The sequence below is a fragment of the Desmodus rotundus genome, chromosome 9 (assembly GCF_022682495.2).
Source record: "Desmodus rotundus isolate HL8 chromosome 9, HLdesRot8A.1, whole genome shotgun sequence".
Classification (NCBI taxonomy): Eukaryota; Metazoa; Chordata; class Mammalia; order Chiroptera; family Phyllostomidae; genus Desmodus; species Desmodus rotundus.
Window position 1 is genome coordinate 264,464 of NC_071395.1, and position 22,964 is coordinate 287,427.

Below are 22,964 nucleotides of genomic sequence, written 5' to 3' on the forward strand. Positions count from 1 at the left end.
GGCTGGCTTGGGAGATACGACTCCGCGTTAGAGCGCGGGGGACCCGCTCACCCGAACCCCAGCGTTGCGTGGGCTTCCCCCGGCAGGCGCAGGACTCACCGGGCCAAGCAGGCAGCCCACACAGGTGGCTTTGCCGGGAGACAGGACGCACAGCATCGGGAAGAATCCGTCCCTTCGGCCTGCCTGTGCCAGGAGAAAGGACAGCCCGCTCCCGCTCCCAAACCTGTCAGCCGGGCCAGGCAGCCCCTTCCCTGGGCTGGGGTCACGGAGCAGAGTCAGGAAGTGAGTCGGGAAACAAAGGGGTCTGCCCAGAAGGTATGCGGCCACGCGACATGAAAAAAGAGAGGCATTTATGGAAGAAGCTATAAGAAACCTCGTACATAGGACAATGACGCCTCGGTCCCCTTCAAAGCAGGCGCCCCGGGACCTCCCACGGTTCTGCCGTCAGCCGCCCTGTCATATTTCCCTGCATGCCGTCGACGGTCTGAAGCCTCTTCCCTGTCAAAGGTGACTTTAGTTTGGGAAAAGCCAGAAGTCGCAGGGCACCAAATCCGGGCTGTAGCGGCCGCGTCACCTGGGCGATTTGACGCTTCACCAAAACCCCCTGCAGGACTCGGGATGCGTGAGCGGCGGTTGTGATAAGGAAGCTGCCCATCACCGGTCGCCCAGAGCTGCGGCCTCCTGAGTCATTCCGATAGTTTCCACGGAGGAATGTCTGAGCTGCACGCAGAACCTGAGGCAGATGCGTTGCTCTACTCGCTCAGTCATTTTGAATGTGACGGGCACACAGCGCACACGGTCCCGGGCCGGCGTCCGCCGCCCCCGCCGACCAGTACAGTGAAGTCGTCACTGTTCCTGTGAGCACATTCCAGTCCGCTGTCCTTGGCGGCCGGGTCGCGCCGGTGCCGGTGTCGCACAGACTGTTCTCCTCAGGTCAGAAGTGGCTGGACTCTTCCCGGACAGGCCTGGCGGGCGCACTTATCCCCGTACAACCTTAGGAGTGGAGGGGAATAGAAGGGAAGGGACGTGGTTGATCCCGCGGTGCATCGGAGCTGTCCTAACTCTCTTCGGCCGCCCGTTCTGCTGACTGCGCGCCTTGCCTCGCCAGCTCACTGTGTCCCTTCACGACCTCCAGGTGTCCTTGAGGGCCTCCATCCTCGCCCGGGACTGCGCCACTGCGGCGGCCATCCTGTTCGTGAGCGACCGGCTCCTGTACGGGCTCGACGTGTCGCGCCAAGTCCTGCGGGTGGCCAAGGGGCTGCACAAGCTGTGGCCCGCCACGCCAGTGGCCCCGCAGCTGGTCATTCGCCAGGCCCGAGTGTCGGTCAACACAGGTAGGCGCACCCTGCCCCTCCCGCCCAGGGCCCCGCGGCTCCCTGCCCTGCGCACCGCTGCCTGCCAGCGCCTTCATCCCCAGCACAAAGAGTTGGCATAAAGGGCCTCAGAGCCAGAGCCGCAGAGAAAATCGTGAAAGGGTGTGAAAAGTACTAATTGGAGCCTTTGTCTTCTAACAAATCCGTCCTGCTGCTTTCAAACAGGGAATCTGAATGCTGTGCTTCTGCCCAAGAGCCTTTAAAAAGCAGATTAGAGTTCCGCTTTCTCTTAGCTGTCCTGTCTCCTTTTGGCGGGCTCTTGACAGACTCTGAGGTAATCCGCGGGTTTCCGTCACCCGCAGCACCGCGCTGCACTTGATTTGGCTGGAAACACGCTCCTTCTTCCTGTCACTGTGAGCGCAGCGGCAAACGAGGCAGCTGCGTGCGAACGCACCGGGCGCCCTTCCGTTCAGGGGGCGGGGCGGGGGCGGGGCCTGCAGCGACCGGCTGAGTCCACTTCCGCACACTCCGCCATCGTTACCCGTGAGGCGGGCGATGCGTGGTCCTCCGCTCTCGCTCTCGTTTCCAAGAGAGAGAGGATGAGGGCCCACATCGGAAGCTGCCTCTCGCAGGAGCAGGACTGGCTCGTTTTTACAGACGTTTTCAGCCATTGCTGCGGTGTCGATGACTCTGGTCTGTGGGAGGTTAAAACGTCTTTACTTCATTTCCTCCGACGAGGAATTGTGCCGACCGCACTCATTGGGACGATTGCGACGATTGCGGACTCCAGAGAGGGACCGAGGTGTCAGGACAGGGCAGAAATGGGCTTTTCAGACCCGAGCCCATTCGCTGTCTTTTTTTTCATTTTACTTTTTTAAATTTATTTTTTGGGTTTTTTTTCCCCATTACCATTTGTCCCCCGTACCCTCTCCCACCTCCGCCCCTCCCCCTGCAATCCCCGCACTGTTGTCCGTGTACGTGAATCTCCTTTTTTCTCTTTGGGGCGTTCCCTTCACCCCACCCCGCCCCCCAGCGGTCAGCCGCCTCTCCATCCAGAGTCTGTCTCCCTGCCGCTTGTTAGTGCAGTGTGTTCGTTCGATTCCACACGTGAGCAGGCCCTCCGGGCCCTGCCGGGCCGGGGCCAGCGCAGCCCCGGCCCTTTCCTGTCCTTGCAGCCGGGCCTGAAGTGTGCCCGCGTCTTACCGTTAACTTCTCTGAAGGGAATGCAGGGATGGAGTTGACCTTAGGAGAAATTCCTTCCTGGAAATGCCCCTGATCGGGGACATCTTATACTGTTTGGGTCTGAGGGAACGCTGACCACTAACGTTCCTTCTGATGGCAGCAGGTGGCAACGACAGAGCCAACGTGGCACCGTCGCTGTGCATGGTGTGGCTGCTGTGTGACACGGAAACTGGGGGCCTGTAGCGAGCAGGCCCTGCCCCACTTGGCCAGACTGAAACGGTGCAAAGACCTGGAGCGCAAGCTGGCCTGCAGGTCCCAGGGGCGGCAAGGAGGCCGCTGTGACCAAGGCGGGTGGACTGAGGGTCCCAGGGGACAGGCCGCCAGGGGCCTGCAGGCACGGGGGGGGGGGGGGGGGGGGGAGGGGGGGGGTAAGATAAGCAACTGCACTTCCGGCTCGCGGAGAGACCGAGTCGGTGGTTAGGCCCCTCCTACGTGGTGGGGGAGCCTTGTCTGCGCGCCATGCTGCACTGGGACGCTCGCTTTCCCTCCGGAGCCACCGTCGCAGCTGGGGACTTGCCCCTTCCCGAGGATGCTTCAGGTCGCCACTCCAGACTTCCCACCTTACCGCCTCCCGGGACTTCTGTCTTCTCCCTTTTGTAGACGGTGAAGTTACAGGCTTTAGATTTCGGAACAGATCGTTCCCAAGAGCGGCCCTGCTGTAGTGTGTGGTCGCTCTTACAGTGGGTGGTGTGTGAAGCCGTGCTCAGAGCTGATTGTGTGGCATTCGGCTGCTGCTTTTCAGGAAAACTTTTAAAAGCGGAGTATATCCTGAGCAGTCTGATCAGCAACGATGGAGCGACAGGTAAAGTGCGTTCACACCCTCCCTGAGATCTCCGCCCTCGGGGCCTCCAGGGGTCTAGGGTAGGGACCCCATATTGCTGGGTGTTAGCTGTTGCCGCTCCACCTGCCACCAATAAAGGAAGGGGCCTTGGCCAAGCCGCGCCCTTCCCTAGCTGCCACTCTCTCTAGTTAAAAACAAGCAGAATGCAGTGACATCTCCCAGCCTCATTGCAGAGAGGGTTTCCTAATGGACGGTAACCATTGAAGCAGGTAACTCCATGGGCCTCGGACAGAATTGAGGGGACAGAGCATTTGAATGGCTAGGAAACTAAACTTTGCTACCTAAGAACTCTAATAAAAAACATTTCAGTATTTAACCACACATGGACAGAAGCAAGTTGTAATGGTTGGGTGACAAATCACTTACGCCTCCCAATATCTTGTCTGAAATTCTGGTCAAGAAGTTTCCTGATAAGCTGAATACAATTTCCAGTAGAGTTTAAGTTCAACGTGCTTCAGTATAAGGTCCCCAGCACCTTGAAACCCTGAGGCAGGCCTGGTGCTTCCCACAGGCTGTATTCTTACACCACCTGTACAGAAAGAGGGGGCAGAGTAAACCCACCCCATAGAAACCTCAGCCCAGGCCCTTTGCCTGGTCTGTATTATGAATGGGGGGACATGGAAAAAAATTAAAAATAAAGCCCGGAGGCAGGTTAGAATACAAATACTGACCACGTGCCCCTCATTGTGGCCACCATCACTAACACACACTGTGCACACTTCTCACCTTCTACACCTCACACACATGCATGCACACAGAGGCACATGTGTGAAAACACATGCACAGGCACCCATGCAGTGGAACGAAAAGCTAGGGCACAAACAGAGGGTGGCGTGACAGTAACGAGGAGGGAGAGCCAGTGGGTCTCCGCCCTGGCGGTCCTGCCCAGCCTGCCCTCCCCATCTTGCCCGTGTCTGCACAGGCTGACGTTCACTCACCAGTGAATCCCAGCCCCACCCTCGTCACAATAAACACCAAGCCGTTCACCACTTTCCTCACCCAAGTCAGGTGGAGAGCAGCATGGTGCCTGCCCTGCTCTCTTCAGAAAGGCTCACAATGCAGGTGCTGGGCCTGTTCCTACTCTCCTGTGTGTGGTCTGGGAGGATGGGACTGAGCCCACACACCCAGGGATGCTGGGGCCACACTGATGGGGACAGCCTGGGAGGCCACAGTGCTGAGGCTGAGACCCAAGCAAGCAGGAGTGGTCTGCTCTGGAGCCAGGGGGAAGCGGTCCAAAGAACGTGCCCTCTGTGAGAAGGGACATGAAGGGGCCAGGGTGGCAGAGGGAGGAGTTAGTCCCTGGACCTTAATGAGGAGGAGCTGGAACCTCGCACTGTACACGAGAGGAGGCTGCTGCTCGAATGTCCATCATGTGTGCTCACAAAGGCTTCTGTGAGAACAGTTTTATTTCACCGTGATATTCCTGCATAAATTCAAGGCCAGCAATGCATTTCTCTATCCCTCATTTATCACAGGCACCTGGCGGTACAGAAATGAGAGTGACCGGGTCCTGGTGCAGTCCGTCTGCGTGCAGATCCGAGGGCAGATCCTACAGAAGCTAGGTGCGCCCCGCCTGCCCGCACCTGCCACGTCTAGCCGCCTCTCTCCGCGTCCTCATGTGAGAGAGGAGGACGTTTAGGGCCCCAGGAGTGTGATGAATGCTCCTGACACAGACATTTTCTGTTGAGTTCTGAAATTTACAGTTGTACCTCATGAGCATTAACATGGGGTTCTCATGTTATTTCTGGCGTCTGACCCTTGGTCCCCTGACGTAGTGACACCGTCCCCATTCAATCCTTGAAGGTACTTACAAGTTTTCAAGGAGAGTTTACAGAACTGCAATTATACTTTAAAATGCACTCACTAAAGTGTTTGAAAACTTAACAGAGGCAGGTAATTGTTACTCTTGTAAATAGTGGCGGTGAGTTTTTTTACATTCACACGCAGGACATGTGTGGTGTGCAGCAATTCTTACTCTCTCCCTGTCGCCCGCGTTAAACACACCAGAAAGTGGATTATTGTCTGCCGTCAACTGGACCCAGCCTGGAATTTTCTGACAGGCACTAATGAATCTCCCTTCTGTAGTTTTCAAGGCATTTTCTGTCATGAGAGCAGACGCTAGCAGTCACCCCCATGCCTCCCTTTTCCAGGCATGTGGTCCGAAGCGGCAGAGTTAACGTGGGCTTCCATCGCAGGGTACCTGACGCTTCCTCAGCCAGATAAGAAGGTTGGTTGTGAACCTTTTTCTTCTGCACATGTTTGTCCTGAGTGGTTATCTCCGGTGGCATAATTCACCTCGCTGCCTACCAGTTGCATTGGTCCTGTTCTGTTGGCTCCACGTGGGCACAGGACCGGGCCGCCTGCTCCTGTGCTGCTCTGTTCTCACTCACACCGAACTCCTGGCCTATAGTTAGTGTTTCTTTCTTTCTTTCTTTCTTTTTAAACATATTTTATTGATTATGCTATTACAGTTGTCCCATTTCCCCCCTTTATTCTCCTCTACCCTGCACCCCCCCTCTCACTTGCATTCCCCCCCTTTAGTTCATGTCCATGGGTCATACATGTAAGTTCTTTAGCTTCTACATTTCCTGTACTATTTATTCTTAACCTCCCCCCCTGTCTATTTTCTACCTACCATTTATGCTTCTTATTCTCTGTGCCTTTTCCCCTCCTCTCACCCTCCCACTCCCCCACTGATAACCCTGCATGTGATCTCTATTTCTGTGGTTCTGTTCCTGTTCTAGTTGTTTGCTTAGTTTGTTTTTGGTTTTGTTTTTGTTTAGGTTCAGTTGTTAATAACTGAGTTTGTTGTCATTTTACTGTTCATAGTTTTGATCTTCTTCTTTTTCTTAGATAAGTCCCTTTAACATTTCATGTAATAAGGGCTGGGTGCTGATGAACTCCTTTAACTTGACCTTATCTGAGAAGCACTTTATCTTCCCTTCCATTCTAAATGATAGCTTTGCTAGATAGCATAATGTTAGATGTAGTTCCTTGCCTTTCATGACTTGGAATACTTCTTTCCAGCCCCTTCTTGCCTGTAAGGTCTCTTTTGAGAAATCAGCTGATAGTCTAATGGGAAGTCCTTTGTAGGTAACTATCTCCTTTTTTCTTGCCACATTTAAGATTCTCTCCTTCTGTTTAATCTTGGCTAATGTAATTATGATGTGCCTTGGTGTGTGCTTCTTTGGGTCCAACTTCTATGGGACTCTCTGGGCTTCCTGGACTTCCTGGAAGTCTATTTCCTTTGCCAAATTAGGGAAGTTCTCCTTCATTATTTGTTCAAACAAGTTTTCAACTTCTTGCTCTTCCTCTTCTCCTTCTGACACCCCTATGATTCAGATGTTGGAATGTTTAAAGATGTCCTGGAGGTTCCTAAGTCTCTCCTCATTTTTTTGAATTCTTATTTCTTCATTCTGTTCTGGTTGAATGTTTCTTTCTTCCTTGTGGTCCACACCATTGATTTGAGTCCCAGTTTCCTTCCCTTTACTGTTGGCTCCCTGTACATTTTCCTTTATTTCACTTAGCATAGCCTTCATTTTTTCATCTTATTTGTGACCAAATTCAACCAATTCTGTGAGCATCCTGATTACCAGTGTTTTGAACTGTGCATCTGATAGGTTCGCTATCTCTTTGTTGCTTAGTTGTATTTTTTTTGGAGCCTTGATCTGTTCTTTCATTCGGGCCTTTTTTTTTTTTTTTTTTGTCTCCGGGCACCTATTACATAGTAAGGGGTGGAGCCTTAGGTGTACACTAGGGCGGGGCAACCCACATTGCTGCTTTGTGATGCTGTATGTGGGGAAGGGGTCCAAGAGGGAACAGGCTGCTTGCTCTGTTCTCTGTGGGCTTTCAGTCACTTCCCCCACTACCCACAAACAAATTGGGCTTTTCTGGTGCTGACTCGTGGGTGGGTTTGTGTATATTCTAGGACCCTGTGGGTCTCTCCAACAAACTCTCCTGTGAGGCTGGGAGTTTCTCCAGCTGCCACCTCAACCCTCACATGTGTTTTTAGTTCAGAGGCTTTGAGGCTTTATTTCCCCATGATGGAACACTGGGTTGTGTGGTCAGTCTCCCTCCCCTGTTGTACCTCCTGGTTTATCTGCATGTGAATGTGGGACCACCTGGTCCTCCAGCCGCCACCTTGCCTGTTTCCGCCCCTCCTACTGGTCTGGATGAATGTTTCTTCTTTAACTCCTTGGTTGTCAGACTTCCATACAGTTCAATTTTCTGTCAGTTCTGGTTGTTTTTGTTTTTAAATTTGTCGTTGTCCTCCTTGTTGTACAAGGAGGCACAGTGTGTCTACCTACCATCTTGGCCAGAAGTCCTAGTGTTTCTATTTTGATTTGTAACTATCCACTTACATAGTTATTTCTAGTGAGCCAGTCGTTTGTCTGCTTTGTCATGCGTTTAGCCTTTGCATGGCTCCATAGCCCAGCTGACTGCACCTAGGCGCTTGTACCTAAAATCATTTCTTTGAATGAAGTGGGCGAAGACGTTCCTTAATTATTTACACTGCGCCTTTATTCAAGAAGCGAAGCAGCAGGATCTGCTTTCCTGCCGGATGGTTTATGCTCTGTAAGTCCAGGCACATTCTCCTGTTTGTGGCGGCATCAGGTTGCCTTGTCCCTCAAACTGCCAACAGCCACATGGAAAGAGCTGGCCAAGCAATTCGGCCAAGCCCAAGTGGAAAGAGCTGCGTTTGCATGGTGTCTGTGGCCTCAGTGTGGGATAGTGTCCTTGTGTCACAAGAACAGCAGTCACACAAAGTGCTGGTCCACAGGGAGGGCTGATTGCCTTCAGGCCGGGGCACAAGCAGTGACTCACCGTGAATTCCCGTCTGTCTGTCTGTCTGTCTGTCTGCCTGTCTTTCCCTACAGGGCATCTCCACATCATTAGGGATTCTGGCAGACCTCTTCATGTCCATGAGCAATCAAGAGTACGAGAAATTTAAAAACAGCCCGTGGATGAACTTGGTAACTATTGCTCACCAAACTGGGGTGCAGATGGTGGGGTGCTAGAGTCAGGGAGCACAGCGTCTCCCCTCACGGGTGACATCCACACTGCTGGGGACAGTTCCGGGGTGTTCTGTGGGCTGTGTTGCCCCAGCACCTGGCCTGGCCCCAGATATGCAGAGGTCATTCAGTGACGGGGAAGGAGTTTCCAAATGAGCACAGAATTCAGTTTCCACACATGGGCCACCTCGACGACAAAGGAAAATGGTTTTTTAAGTTTTTAAACATGTTTAAAGTTTCATCATCAGTTACTCAAATCAGAGCATCAGTCACTTCTCGAGGCCCCTAGCCCTACTAATAATGATTCCTACTGTTTACACATCGCTTTACAATCCAGAAAGCCTGTCTGTGTATATGATCCACATGAAGTCCTTTGGGCAACAGGTGTCACCCCCATTCTAGGGAGACATAAGCTGAGGTCCAGAGAGACTGGGTCAGGTATGCAGTATGAAGCCTCTAAGGAAGCTGCCCGGAGCAGAGCCAGACCCCGGGACCGCCAGGGTCTATCTCGGCGGGAGGACACTGGCCTGTGCTCCCACACTGTCTGGAAGCTGAGGTTTTCACATGATCTCCGAGGTGGCCATTTTTGTGAAGTGCCAAGTGACAGCAGTGGCCACACTCAGTGCCAGCAGCATGAGGACAAACCCACGCAGCTTGCTGGCAGTGACTGGAACCTCAGCCATTGCTTTTGCTGCCAGACAAACACAGGGGGAAGACTCTGTACCTCATTCACTGAAGCTGTCCCCTGGACCTCCCCAGCCCCACCCATATGCATCACCCTCACATGGGGTGTGGGTCCCCTCCCCTCAGCAGAGATCAAGCTCCCAGCAGGCTCATCGCCTGCGAGTCCTTGTGTCTAGAACAGCAGCTGACACCAAGGTGCTCGTGCACATTTCTAAACTGAATGGACGGACCTAATTGCTGTGAAACTATAGATCAGAGGGCTCTCTGCCGAGAACAATTCAGAGACCAGCCGTTAATCTGGCTGCAGAACGTGTGGGGTTCCTCCAGAGTGGATGGTGCAGATGATGCTGTCAGGGTGCCATGCCAGCCCTCTTTGGGGTGGGGATGGTGCGGGAGAGAGGCAGTCACTCTTCTGTGGCCCAGTTCTCAAGCAATTGAGACAGGTTGGGGGAGGCAGGGCACCCCTGAGACTCGGCTTCATAGCCTGCCTGTTGCTGTGGCCCCTGCTCTCTCCCAGGGCCTGCTGAGGGTCACAGACCACCGCCTGCTGTCAGCCGCCGAAGCCTGCAAGCTAGCAGCCACCCTCAGTCCCTACACACCGCTCTTCGTACTCACGGCCATGGTAAGTGGGGCGTGGGGTGGGCATCAGGGTCAGATCACAGGGTCAGATGTCCTGTGCGGAGGTTTCATGGGTAGAGTGGGGACATCCTGGTGGGACCTCACTAATTCCCCCAGAGGAGTGGAGGCCATCTGCTCCAGAGCACTGTCCCCAGCACTTCACAATCACCAAGGGCCTTTTCAGAATGCACAGCCCTGGGCTGCCCCCTTGATCCTGTGAATGCAACATTCTGGGATTGGTCCCCAGAGACCTTTAGTGTTGCAACACTGCCCAGGTGACTCAAACGCATGGGATGCTTCGGGGCCACCAGTCCATTTTTCTATTACCGAACAAACAATGTGTTTCTCTACAGCAGCCTTATTCTTGTAGAGAAACTTACCACATCCCATGCATAGACTCCGTTCGTAACATCGCAGACGGAAAACACTGGAGGCTGCAGGAGGGTGTAGTTCCTGCCAGCCAGTCCCACCTGCCAGTCCCTCCTCCGCTGTCACCAAGAAAACCCTGCATTCACTGTTCGATTGTGTGTTTTTCCTATCATACCCATGGCACACACTTGTCATCCTACACTTCAGTGTTTGTTTCTCCATAGTATCCTAATGACTGTTCTCCAGGAATTCCACAGGTTTCCTGTTTCACCTCTAGTGCTCAGGTCCATGTCTGATTTTGCATGTGTTATTTTCTCAGAACATCCGTGGCATGTGCTTGCTGTCCTACACTGGTTCTGACGACTGTCCTCCAGGCATGAGAACTGCGCATCTGAGGGAAGCCAGAGAGGCCTTCGAGATTGGCCTTCTCACCCAGAGACACGATGAGCCAGCAATGGGAAGGCAGGAGCTCCACAGTCTCCTCAGAGCAGCATTCGGCCTGGCCACGGTGCACCGCCGGCTCCACGGGGAGACAGGGCCAGGCCTCATGGCTGGGCAGCTCTGCTGCGAGGCCATGGGGAAGCTGTATGCATTCAGTGCCTCTGCTGGGAGTCAGGAGCGAGTCGCTCTTGCCCGGGAAGTCGTGTGCGTTGTCAGCCAGGTGAAGGACCATTTGCAGGTTCAGAGCTTTGCAATCTCAGAAGACGGGGCTTATGTCCCAGCGGGTTTCGAGTGTGGGCTACACAAGCCCATCCTGCACGAACAAGTAGATTTCCAGAAAATCCTTGAAACCTATTCACAGCACCACACTTCCGTGTGTGAAGTATTTAAAAGCACTTGTGAAAACAACAAAAACAAACAAACAGATGCCAACCCGGAAATCTGAATCACTGCACTTAAAACAGACACAAAAAGCATAGAAACCATGAGTATGGAGGACAGATCATGTCTTCAGGCAGGCGGGGGAATGTCCTGTTCCCAGGTTGCTCAGAATGGCCAGGAGGCACCCAGGAGGGCAGGAAGGAGAGGCTGGGCCCGTTCAGATATCTTCCGAGTCCCCTTGGACCCAGATGTGGGGACTGAGATGGAGTCACCAGGCCACCGCAGCGGCAGGGTAGCTACTTTGAATGATAGCCAGAGCTCCTGTTCCTGGAGCACATTATCAGGGTGCAGTGCTTCTACCAGCTGGGAAGATGTGAGTGACCATGGAGACAAGAGCCCGACCAGAGGACAGCCTAGTGGAGAGCATCTGGGGGACGCTCAGCGTCCTGTAGCCGGCGCAAGAGAGCAGGGGAGTGACGAGGGAAGCACAGCCCTGTGTTCACTGGCTTCAGAGCTTCATGGCCTCTCTTTCCCAGGGTCCAAGGAAGATAGTTCAGAGTCCTGTCCACCTTGTGGTGCCAGGGCCACGCTCTTGGCCTCCAGCACAGGGCAGCTGGAGGGAGGTCTGGAAGAAATGCAGGAAGTCAGAACTACGGGCTCCAGAGATACTTCTGCTCATCCCAGACTCTCATCTGGGTCTGCTTCTTGGTCTCCTGATCCTGGTTGGCCCAAGAACATGGCCCCCCCTCCTTCAATCCAAGATGAAGAGACCTTTGAAATAATCGATAACTTTCCAGAAACCAGCTGTGATGCCAGAAACCAGTCCGGAGGAGACAAGGGAGAACTCACACATGGCACTGGCCTTGCATTGAAAGGGAGCCCCGCTGAGGTGGACCCAGAAGGGGAAACAGCAGATGGCACAGAGGACACACCTCTGGGCTCCCACGGAGGCACGGGCAATTCTCTAGGCAGAAGTTCCACAGTGGCATGTCACTCTGTCTCTCCTCTCTGGCCTGGTCAGAACCCGGACAGGGGACAAAGCAGGTGCTCAGTCCCAGAGCCAGATGTGGACCCTGACGCATCCACGGTGGATGAGCAGGGCCAGCTCCTCGACCTGATGGGGCAGCGTGACCATCCCGGGCTGTGTGCCCCGAGGCAGCCCTGTGCTTCAGGGACCGGGCTGCCCCCTGTCCCCAGAAGCCATGAGGACTGCGAGACCACCGAGGAAAGGAACATGCCTGAAGATGTGCTCAACTGCAGCCACAACTCCAGCTCGTCCTCAGCGAGCTGGTGGAACTCTCCCATGTTCTCCAGCGGGTCCTCGGAGGCGGGGAGCCCCTGGTCCTACCTGAATTCCAGCGGGAGCTCTTTTGTTTCCTTGGCAGGGTCAATGAGGCAGGAGACCCTCGAGGCTCGCACCCTGCAGCCCAATGACCTTGAAAGGCTGCTGGCAGGGGTGACACATGAGTGGCTATTCCAGAGGCTGGAGCACACAGGGGTGTTCAAACCCAGCCAGCTACTCCGGGCATACGGTGAGTGTGGCAGCCTCAGGCAGGTGCAGCTGGGAGGCACCTCTGTGCTGGGGACCGTGGAGGAGCTGGTGTTCATCCCTTAAAGTGCAGGGGAGACGGAGGCCCTATCATGCTGGGAAGGTGTGGAGAAAGGTGCCCTGCAGGCTGCCCTGGCTCAGCTGGGCGGCTCCAGAGGCTCCAGGACTCGGGCCATCTGTGTTTGGAGGTTTGCTAGAAGGACATACAAGGCGATCTGGAGATGGGAATCTCAGCAGCCTTGGGGACAGCCAGGCTCTGGGGCGGCTCTGGGTGCCATTTCCTCGCAGCGCCTGTTCTTTTGTTCTCACTCACAAGCAGCAATTTCTCACGGCACTTTGCCACACAGCTTCCAGGAGAGAGAGTCTGGCCTAGCAGACCACCAGCCTTCCACTGGGCAGAGAGCTTTACCCCTGTGCACCGAGAGGTCTCCAGCTAGCGAGGGGAATGGTGAGGTACCCGCCTGTCAGCACCAGCTTCCCGCCTGAGGAGCAGCCTGAGGTTCCCTCCTGCAGCGGCCCGGGATGCGGACACCTGCCAGGCACACATCCAGGGCGGCTCAGGAGGGGTAGAGGCTCCGGGAAGAAAACAAGACAAAGGTCTCCTCCTAGCCCAGAGAGTTCCTTCATAATGTCTAAGATACTGAAGAATTATTGATTTTTTTTTAACTACTGCAAAGTACACTTCAGAAGAAGCCATGAAGCTGGCTAAGCTCTGGGTTCTAAGGTGGCGGTTCTCAGTCAGGCACCACATGGGCCCCGGAGGCTCTTAAACCTCCAGGCCTCACCTGAGAGATGCCCGTCTGACACCTTGGGCTGTGGGTCCAGGCATCGGTATTTTTTCCCAGTTTTATTGAGAAATAATCGACATACATCATTGTGTAAGTTTGAGACGTGCAGCATGAAGGTTTGATTACAAGTGAAGTGATTCCAATAGGTTCACTAACATTCATCTTCTCATATAAATACAATAAAAATGAAAGAGAGAAAAAAGGGAAAAAGAGTCTCCTTATGATGAGAACCCTCAGGATTTCCTCTCTGAACAACACTCCTGGATCTCCAAACCGCAGCGCCGGCGGCAACAGGCTCGCTATTGGCTGCGTCCTGTGGACGCAGCTTCTTACACTGGAGTCTGACCTCCTTCCTCCAGAGCCCGCCCCACCCTCACCTCTAGTAACCACAACTCTGATATCTCTCTCTCTCTCTCTCTCTCTCTCTCTCTCTCTCTCTCTCTCTCTCTCTCTCTCTCCCCTTATTCCACATAAAAGTGTCATCATACAATACCCTAAAATGTAGCATTTCTTCCTTGGGGTTCACGTCAGTCCTTCTCCTCAAAGAGCTACTTCTTGCTCGCCCGCTTCCTCCGTTCTTCAAGGCAGAGGTGGTCCTTTTTTTTATCCTACCTTTTCCTTTTTCAGTTGAGTTTACATCTTTGTACAGTAGCTATAATTTTTCAAGTAATTCCTAGACTTTCCCAACTTAAACAAAACAAGGAAGAGAAAAAAGGGTGTGCTTTAATGTCTAATCTGGATCCCTGGAGTTGCTGGGAACATCTGAGGTACAATTTGGACTTATTGCTGCCCATGACACCTGGCACCCCAGGTGGCCAGGAGAAGGTGTGGGGCCTGTGCCAGGACCGTCTGGGGTCTTGTGTTTCTAAGGCCCTTCACTGTCCTTGCTATTCATACAAAAACGCTGCCTTTGTCTTAAAGTTGCTGTCACAAACAAGATTCTGTGGCTCAAGGGCTATTCTTCATTTTATTCTAGAGCTTTTCTTGCTTATTGTACTTTGCTACCTTTTTATCAGTCGTCACAGAAGAGGCTGACATTTGAGAAATGCACAAAGAAGTTGAAGATTTCAGATATGCTGGATGAGGACCTGTGTTACTTCAACGTTGTCCATCAATTGTGACATCATTTGGAAAATAAGATCCATTTTCTTCATCTTTTATTTTACAGATGCTCTTTTGTTGAAATATTCTAAGAAATCTGACTTGTGGACGGCCCAGGAAACTGTAGTATACCTGGGGGACTACCTGAAAGTGAAGAAGAAAGGCAGGCAAAGAAACGCTTTCTGGGTCCATCACCTTCACCAAGAGGAAACGCTGGGGAGGTATTGCTTGAAAACGTTGATGCCACTCCTGTAAAAAGGGCTAATTTTCCTCTCTGCTACCTACCGTTGCCCCCTTACCACTGTTCTGCTTTCTGCATCTCAGTTACCCCTGGTCAACCACAGTCTGAAAATTCCAGAAACAAATAACTCATAAGTTTTATACGTGTGCCATTTGGATGACACCACACATGGTCCCCTCCATCCCTCCCAGAACGTGAATCATCCTTTTATCCAGCATGTCCCCACCCACTGGTCACTTAGCAGTGTCTCCATTGTAGCTCAGCTATTGAGGTATCGTAGTGCCTGAGTTCAAGTCACCCCGATTTTATGTCACAGTGCCACATTCACATACCTCATTACAGTGCATTTACCATTAGTCACTGTTGTTACTCTCTTACCATGCCTGACTTAATAAATTAATCCTTGTCACGCATATAGGGAAAATGTAGTATATGTAGGACTCAGTACCATTTGTGGTTTCAGGCATCCACCAGGGGTCCCCCCCCCCAGATAAGGAGGGACCACTGTAATCATTAATGAGATTTTGAAAAGGCGGAGAAAGCTGGCCAGAAAATATGTTTTCAGCTTCCTACTCCCTCGTCCTGGTTAACTTATTGGTAACAGTTTCCACGGACTGGCCAACATTCTGTCAGCTGTCTTGCACAGACCGACATGACTCGGACCCATTATGGAAACGTTGCCACCCCATGGGAAAGATAGGAAAGGTGGAGCATCTGCCCATTGGCAGGAGAGAGAATGTGCTGGCAGGAGCTAGTTCAACTATGAGAGCCATACTTCTCATACATAAACAAGCCTGCAGAAAAGGCAAGAGAACCCTTTGAGGCCTGAGATGCATTGCGTCCAGGTAGATACGCGGCTGGGAGCCCAGATTCACCTGCACGGGGGTGGGCCGAGGGCCCATAGGGCAGAGCTGCCCAGTGAGGGGACCCGGGTCAGAGATGGTGGTGCGAAGCAGGGAGCAGGGATGGCTGCATCCTCCAGGAAACGGCTACTGAGGTGGTTTTGTTTGTTCATAGATATGTTGGGAAGGAGTATAAGGACCCGAAGAAGCTGTGGCTCCATTTCTCTGATGTGGAGCGACAGATGACTGCCCAGCACTATGTGACCGAATTTAACAAGAGACTTTATGAACAGAAGATCCCAACACAGATATTCTATATCCCGTCTGCGATACTGCTGGTAAGATTGAAGAGAACAGGTTCTTGGGTGAGCTGGCCCATAAACATAGGTTAGATTTCTCTCCCCAGCCTACCATCTGTTTTCCTCCACCATCATTCTCGTGAAAATCAGCTCAGTCACCAGCCTCCTCTACCTGCTTCATCCATGTAGACAGGTAAACGAGGCAGGACTGGCTGCCCCGAGTGGGCCGGTCACACGGGAATCGCTGTGGGTCGTGTGCCTGGCCCCACACGGTCAGGTCAGCCCTCAGTAGACCTTTCTTCACCTCCTCTCTACTTTCGGAGACTGTGCCTGACAGCCTGTCCCCTCCGTGTGGTGCACAGACCCCATTTCGTACCTGTTGGCCCCCAACCCTGCACCGTGGCTTCAACACGGTAGTGAGAGAACAGGATTATTAGGTTCACTTTCCAATAGACCTGTTATGAAGGTTTTGTTCCAAACCTGTCTTCCTCTGCTTTCTACCCATGACTCAGCTCTGTCTGCTGGGACCTCTGAGGCTAATTAATCTCTTCACAAAGATGCCTCTCCGAGTATGTTACGGCAACCGCCCCACCAACTTCTCTCCTCTTTGGATTGAGAAGACCCTGCTTCTCCAAAGATCTTCACTCATGTCTAAAGGATTTTTTTTTTTTTACTTTGTGACATTTTTAGACCTATTTAGGCCCATTTTTATTACAATGATAAACTGTCTTCTGTTTTGTACTGTCTTTATGTCGAGTATTATGCCAGCCATTTAACAAACATCAACTCTCACCTTCTGAAACAAGTCTACAAAGTTGGTCGCACACAGAAATGCTCTTGCTGGGAGAGCAGCCTGGGGCCCCACTCACGATCTGGCCACGCCCTCTGCAAGGCTGCCTGGGGGATCACACATCACAGCCCATGTGTGATGTGTGCATTTTAATGCAAGAGTAATAATTTCAGGTTCTATTATGTGCCATACCATGTTAAGCACTTTACATGTAAATAAAGAAACCAAAATCTAGAAGTAACTTCCTAAGTGGCAAAGCTGAGGTTCAAAGTGGTATCTACTTGTCCCCAAAGCCCGTGCCTTCACTATTAGGTCACACAGGCCCCCATTTCTATTTTTCAGATTTTAGAGGGCAAGAGGATACAAGGATGTGTCAGTGTGGAACCTTACATTCTGGGAGAGTTTGTAAAATTATCAAATAACACAAAAGTGGTGAAAACAGAATACAAAGCCACGGAATATGGCCTGGCTTATGGCCATTTTTCTTATGAGTTTTCTAATCACAGAGAAGTTGTGGTAGATTTACAAGGTATGTGAAACAGGGGGTTACTTTTTATATTTAGAATTATTTATTTGTAAACACGAGGTTTTTTTCACTAGCTCTACCAATTACTCCTTAATAGACTGTTCAGTGAATATTTACAATTAATTGATTTGACTCTATGTAGCAAATGATGCCTGAGAAAATATCTACAGCCTGTGTCTCTTAGATGTCAGATAGTCGCTGTGAAGATTGGGCTCACGTTCTGTTGGACTAAATTCTGGAGCAAATCCATGACAGATTTTTAAATTTCGCCTGGTGGACTTGAGTGACTACGTTTCTTCATGGTGAATGTTTCGATGTGTGAAAATCTTCTGGCTCTTTCCTTGCTTCCGCCTTCTGTCTTTGTTACAGGTGTGATATTGGGGTCATTAGGGAACTGAGAGCTGTGTGTCCTTGAATCTGACTTCTTCTACATTTCCTGCATTCATATTTTAATTTTCCTTCTGTTTGTCTCGTATATTATTTATCAGAATCACTAGTCAACACTCTGCACTTTGTTTAAATGATAAAAGAGGTTACTTCTAATTATTTCTGGTAGTGGTTCGATGACATCCTCCCAGATCTTCTCTGTCCCCTTCCACAGCATTTGGCACGACTTCCTGTCACACTGTGACTTATACCTACTCAGACCGGCTTTCAGTCTGCCTCGCTTCACAAACATTTTAGCTCGACAGGCACAGACGGCTGGCAGCTTGTCCACTGCAGAGTGCCCGGCGTCTGAACCGCTGTTCCACACACTGTGTGCGCTCAGTGAATGTTTGTTAAGCAAATTAATACACAAATTCATGAAAAAGGCACTAAGGAAATGTGTGAATTATGAGAAAACTGTTCAATATTGTGATTTTTGTAATTATGTAAGTACAATTTATTGCTCTGTAATTCCTTGAAAATCGGTGGTTTGGGTGTGTCATATATGACAAATTTAATTGTCCAACATTCAGTTCTTCTTAAAAACAGTAACGGGACTTCGTAATACGAAATCCTGCAGCAGAAATGCATTAAACGTAGAGCCGGGGGTGACTGAGTTGTGTCTAAGTCCATACGTAGTTTTCCTGAAAGGCTTTGCCGACATGCACAGTGGACCTTGCTCTCAGGCGTGCTTCCTCCCCCTCCAGGCTGGGTGACTGGTGACGGGAAGGGGCTCATCTACCTGACAGACCCCCAGATCCACTCTGCCGACCAGAAAGGCATCGCTGCCAACTTTGGAAGACGGGGCATTTCTTACTTCTTCAACCACCAGCACACAGACTGCAATGAGATTTGCCGTCGCCTGTCTCTGACCAGGCCGTTCGCTGAGAGCCCAAACCAGCCTCGGGTGGCACGGGTTGGGGGCTGACGTCTGTGGGCTGCGGTCTCTCCCGCAGGTGCACGGGGCTGGCACAGCCGGGTCTCTCAGGGCCGGGTCTCTGGGCCGTGACTTGTGAGGGGAGCTGGTGAGTGTCAGTCAGTTTCAGGCCCACGTTTAATGACAGCGTGAGGCCCTGTGGAGGCTCTTTGCTTCTGACACAATCACCATTCGTCCCTTACAGTCCTTTCCCCAATACATGTCCTGTGTGTCTAATCTCCTCTTGGGATTTGCTTCTTGAAGAACCCATACTAACAAGTTTATTAAAGAAATGGGAAAAACTACCTTATTAACAAAATAAAGGGAAGAAATAATATTATAATATCAAAAGTAACTTAAAATTGAAACTCAATTCATGGTTATAAGCTCTTTGCAAACAGGGCATAAAGCATGATAGAATTTGGAAATCTCCATCTTGCATTAATGAAACAGACCCGGGCCAGGTGACCACGAGCGGCATGCTGTCCATGGGCTGGGGGGACTCATGCTGGAGGCACTTATAGAGGCCGCTCCCCCTCGCTCGGTCTGTCCCCTGAAAGTGGAATGAGAAACCAATGACAAAACAGCACCTGGGGACCAGCAGGGATTTGCCATGTGAGCTGCGTGTTTGGTACAATCAGGGAAGTGGTTCTTTAACGTTTCTAATTTCTCTCCCTAGTCTTTCATATTTCTTTCTGATAGCAAAATTGATACTGGGAAATTTTCAAGTGATTTTTTTACAAAAACTCCATTATCACTTTCCTAAATTGAACTAAATAATGACTTTGTATTTTAATCTTTTGCCTGTGGAGTTGTGAGATGACAGTATTTAAAAAGCTAAATTCCAGGGGTGGAGTTAGTCAGGAGGAGACCGGTTTTGTCCCTCAGATGTCGGGAAGGTCGGGCACTGCTCTTGTGGATGGCCAAGTTCGTTGTCAGCCGTCTGCACACACAGACTCCTCCACGAAGGCTCCTCGCAGACTAGGTGTGAAATGGGGGGGGCCGGTGAGAGAAAAACAAATCTCTTTGTTATGGTGCATAAGCGGCCGTGTGAGCAAGCTTCGCAGCTGTGCCAGGGGCTCGCGCTTTCAGCACATAAAGCCAGTGTGAATAATCCTTTCTCAGAGCGGTGGCTTTGTCAGGTGAACTTGAACCGCGTCGGATCTGCCCATTCCCAACTGCACTCGGCCTGTCCCCCCGGGGCCTTCGCCATCTTAGCTGTTGTTTAAAGAGAACAAGCAATCCATCATTGGCCCAGGGAGCCACTTTCTCATGGAAAAGTCAGGCTGGCCTGTGACAGGGCACTGCCCCAGTGTTCTGCAGATTAAACGGCACTTGGCAACTCACGTGCTCCCAGCAGATTAAGTGGGTTATCTTGTTGTGCGGCCCAGACAAAGGGCTCCCCTCGCAAGCAGGGGAGCCGTATGGAAGCTGGAAAGGTGGAAAACAGAATTTCACAAGAAAACTTACCCAGTATGTCATTTTCCATCTCCCCATCTCCTCCGCAGACCACAGCACAAAGCAGAACCCACCTGCCTGGGAGGTGCAAGGTCATCCCCAGGCATGGCCGCCCCTTCCTGGTCTGGCTGCCCCTGCAGGTGACAGAGACGCAGTGACGCACTTCCTGAGGGGTGTAGGGATTCCTGCCGCTACAGTATCGGGTTACTAACGTGGATACCGGTGGTGCGGTCCACACGGGAATAAAATCCTGCATGAATCTCCTGCAGAAATGAGCTCACAGTGCAAGCCGGGGGTGTAGCCTTTAACTTACCAAGCCAAAGCAAATGTTTATCATACTAACATTTTCTGTATGTTTATCATACAGAAAACAGTATGTTTTAAATAATTGAATCTCTGGGCGTGTGCTATTTTTAAAACTGATTTTCAAAAGCAAGAAGAAAAATACATAGTGTTTAATTTTATATTAAATAAGTACACTAATTAAAACTAATGTAAGAAAAATATCTAATTAAATATTTTTTAAAACTTAAAATAATGTTAATATTTAATTTGTGTTTTGACATTTAGACACTGGGAACAATACGGGCGACAGAGAAAGAATAGCGATTCCTTTCAGGTTCTGGTGGACTTGAGGCAGTACTATTACCAGAAATGTCTTCATTATTTATACTCGGTGTGTATTTTGACATGCCACATTCTCTCCTAAAGTACAGGCCATTTTTCTAGTGAAAGGGATTTAGAGTCAGAGAGTGCTCTATTTTGTTGCCTTTAACTGAGTTTTTAAACACGCCCTTTCTCTCTGCCGGCGTGTTCCCTAAACCTGCTGTTACAGCCAAGGGCAGCCGTGGGCCGTGTGTGTGTTCCCCGTGAAGCGCCAACATCAGAGTTAGCCTCCAATTCCGACACAAACCACCACAACGCCAGGGACTGTAGAAACTGTTAGACATTTGACATGGTCTTTTCCAAATAACAGAAGGACCCACAGCAATTGGCTCTCAGTAGTGAGCCTTCCCTCTGGGCGGGGCACCTGGGGCGTGTACATTGTCCCTTTGGGCCGGACCGAGGTCCCTGAGCCACCTGCATCAGCGGGCACGGGACCCAGAGACAGGAGCCTCTGGCCAGCTGCACCCTTCCCAGCCTCCAGGGCATGTTTGTGCCAGAGCCGGGCTGGCCAGGCCAACATAGGCTCTGAGCCTGCGGCCCACTTGCCCAGCACAGAAACACAAGGAAGACCCTGCAATGCATGTAAATGTTCAGAGCGATGGGGCCCAGGGGCCTTTGCAAAAACTCAAAGCCATAGATTGTTCCAACAAAGGAAATTTGAAATGCCAAAGTCCTAGGGCTTCCAGACTGAACTGGGTATTACAGAGAGCACCACAGCTCTGTGCAACTTCACAAACTCCAGCCAAACTGGTCTGCACATCCCTCCTGCTGCCTCATGTCCCTGAGTCACCACGGTGTGGCCTCTGCACCATGTGAGCTGAGCAAGGACACACACACAGCAAGCATCATCCCCAAGCCTCTCAAGACAACTGGATCTCGTATCAAGGTGGATTAAACTTGGCTTCTCTGAAAGTGCATCGCCAAGTATTAGCTTCACTACGTCCCACTCTGGGTTACCAGTGGGACAGAGACAGGAGGTGGGAGGCAAATGCACCCTGCACAGGCCAGCAGCCTCTTGCTGTTGGTCGTGGCCACACAGCAGCTGATGATTAGAATACAGACAGCTCCACCTTGCCCTCAATATCAGGAGAAGGCCAGGCTTTGTCACCAATAACTTTAAGAATTAAATAAAGTACAGATCAGTAGGAATTAAGTGCTTGGTCATGTGGTGAACATCAACTGTTTCCCTTCCTCAGCAGTTTTTGAAGAGGCACGAAAAATGCTGTGCTCAGAGCACCTGCAGCCTGGATTGGATCTCAGATACTAAAAGGTGAACTGAAAAGATCCTTGAAGAAAACTAATGTTTTATAATTTTAAAAATCAACCCACCTATCAAGAAAATATTGTTTTCAGGAAGGATTTTGTAGTCTGATACAGCTGACTCATACACTTGCTGGAAAAGAAGAGACCGCTAAGGTTTGCATATTTATTGGAGTGTTTCCTTCGAAAAAATTATCTATTCCCTTCTGCTGAAAATGGGTTCCCTTTGTCCCTGCAAAATAACCCTAGAGTTATTTTCTCTTTCAACCCTAACAATATTTTATGAAAAGAGGTATGGTTCAGAGAGCCACCAGCACCTAAGTCTAAATGCAACAGTGTGACCTTTAAGGAAATACACCCACTTTCTTGGGGGGAAACCTTTTAAAAATCCAGACTAAGTGGCTGCTTCTCAGCTGGAAAGGTCCCCGTCCACAACTTTAAGTAGAACTGACCCTTGTTGTCCCTCTCAGTGTGGGACGGAGGGAACAAGTGAGAAGACACACCCACCTTTCCACCCTAGGCCCACACAGAGGCTCACGCACAGACACACACACACACGTGCTCGTGCACACACAGACACACGTGTGCACACATTCAGTCATACACAGAGGCTTCCTTACACTGTCACAAACTTCTGTGGCAGGACCTCAATCGCACGGTAATTACTTGTTTATGTGTCTGCCTCCCCATTAGCTTGGGAGCACGTGACAGCGGGGACCAAGTTCAGCGTGTCAGCCCCAGGGCCAGCCCAGCCCCCGGCCGTCAGCGAGGCCTTGTTGAATGAGAGAACTGAATCATTAAAACTCACAAGATGAATTGAGAGTGCAGTCTTATGATTGGCCCATTGTGCACCACGCTTGGTGTGATACAGTGTTTCACATCGCGCCCTGCACCCTGCACGTGTTCCATGCATGTCTGGGAGCCGCATGAATAAATGATGGCAGGTGAAAAATCTCTTAATTAGATCCAGAGGGTCCTCTTTATTTGTAGAACCCAACAAGAAAGGCGTTCTCAGACACTGGAAAGAGCTATGCCGACATCTTTGTTTTTCAAAAGACTCATCTGAATGGTAATGAGTGTGGAAAATGGATTAGCTCCTGGGTGGACAGGGTTTTTTGCTTATTTGTTTGTTTGTTTGTTATTTGTTTTTTTTTTTTTTTTTTGTCTGGAGAAAAAGTGAAAATGCTCAACTGCTTCACTG

At 50.9% G+C, this 22,964-nt stretch overlaps 1 protein-coding gene and 1 non-coding gene across 2 annotated transcripts in view; both read left to right on the top strand.

Moving 5' to 3' along the window:
- The window catches only part of ALPK1 (alpha kinase 1), a 54,871-nt gene extending 32,292 nt beyond the window's left edge, over nt 1-22,579 (top strand). The window contains 11 exon segments of the mRNA XM_045202578.3: nt 1,136-1,334; nt 3,298-3,357; nt 4,872-4,958; nt 5,547-5,623; nt 8,274-8,369; nt 9,610-9,714; nt 10,399-12,433; nt 14,407-14,560; nt 15,598-15,760; nt 16,854-17,040; nt 18,171-22,579. Of these exon segments, the coding sequence (XP_045058513.2) occupies nt 1,136-1,334; nt 3,298-3,357; nt 4,872-4,958; nt 5,547-5,623; nt 8,274-8,369; nt 9,610-9,714; nt 10,399-12,433; nt 14,407-14,560; nt 15,598-15,760; nt 16,854-17,040; nt 18,171-18,391 (3,384 nt within the window). The 3' untranslated portion in view covers nt 18,392-22,579.
- Nucleotides 3,889-4,017, top strand: LOC112312742 (small nucleolar RNA SNORA51). Its single transcript, XR_002975629.1, has one exon. It is a non-coding gene; the product is annotated as a small nucleolar RNA SNORA51 (small nucleolar RNA).
- Nucleotides 22,580-22,964: the final 385 nt, after the last annotated feature.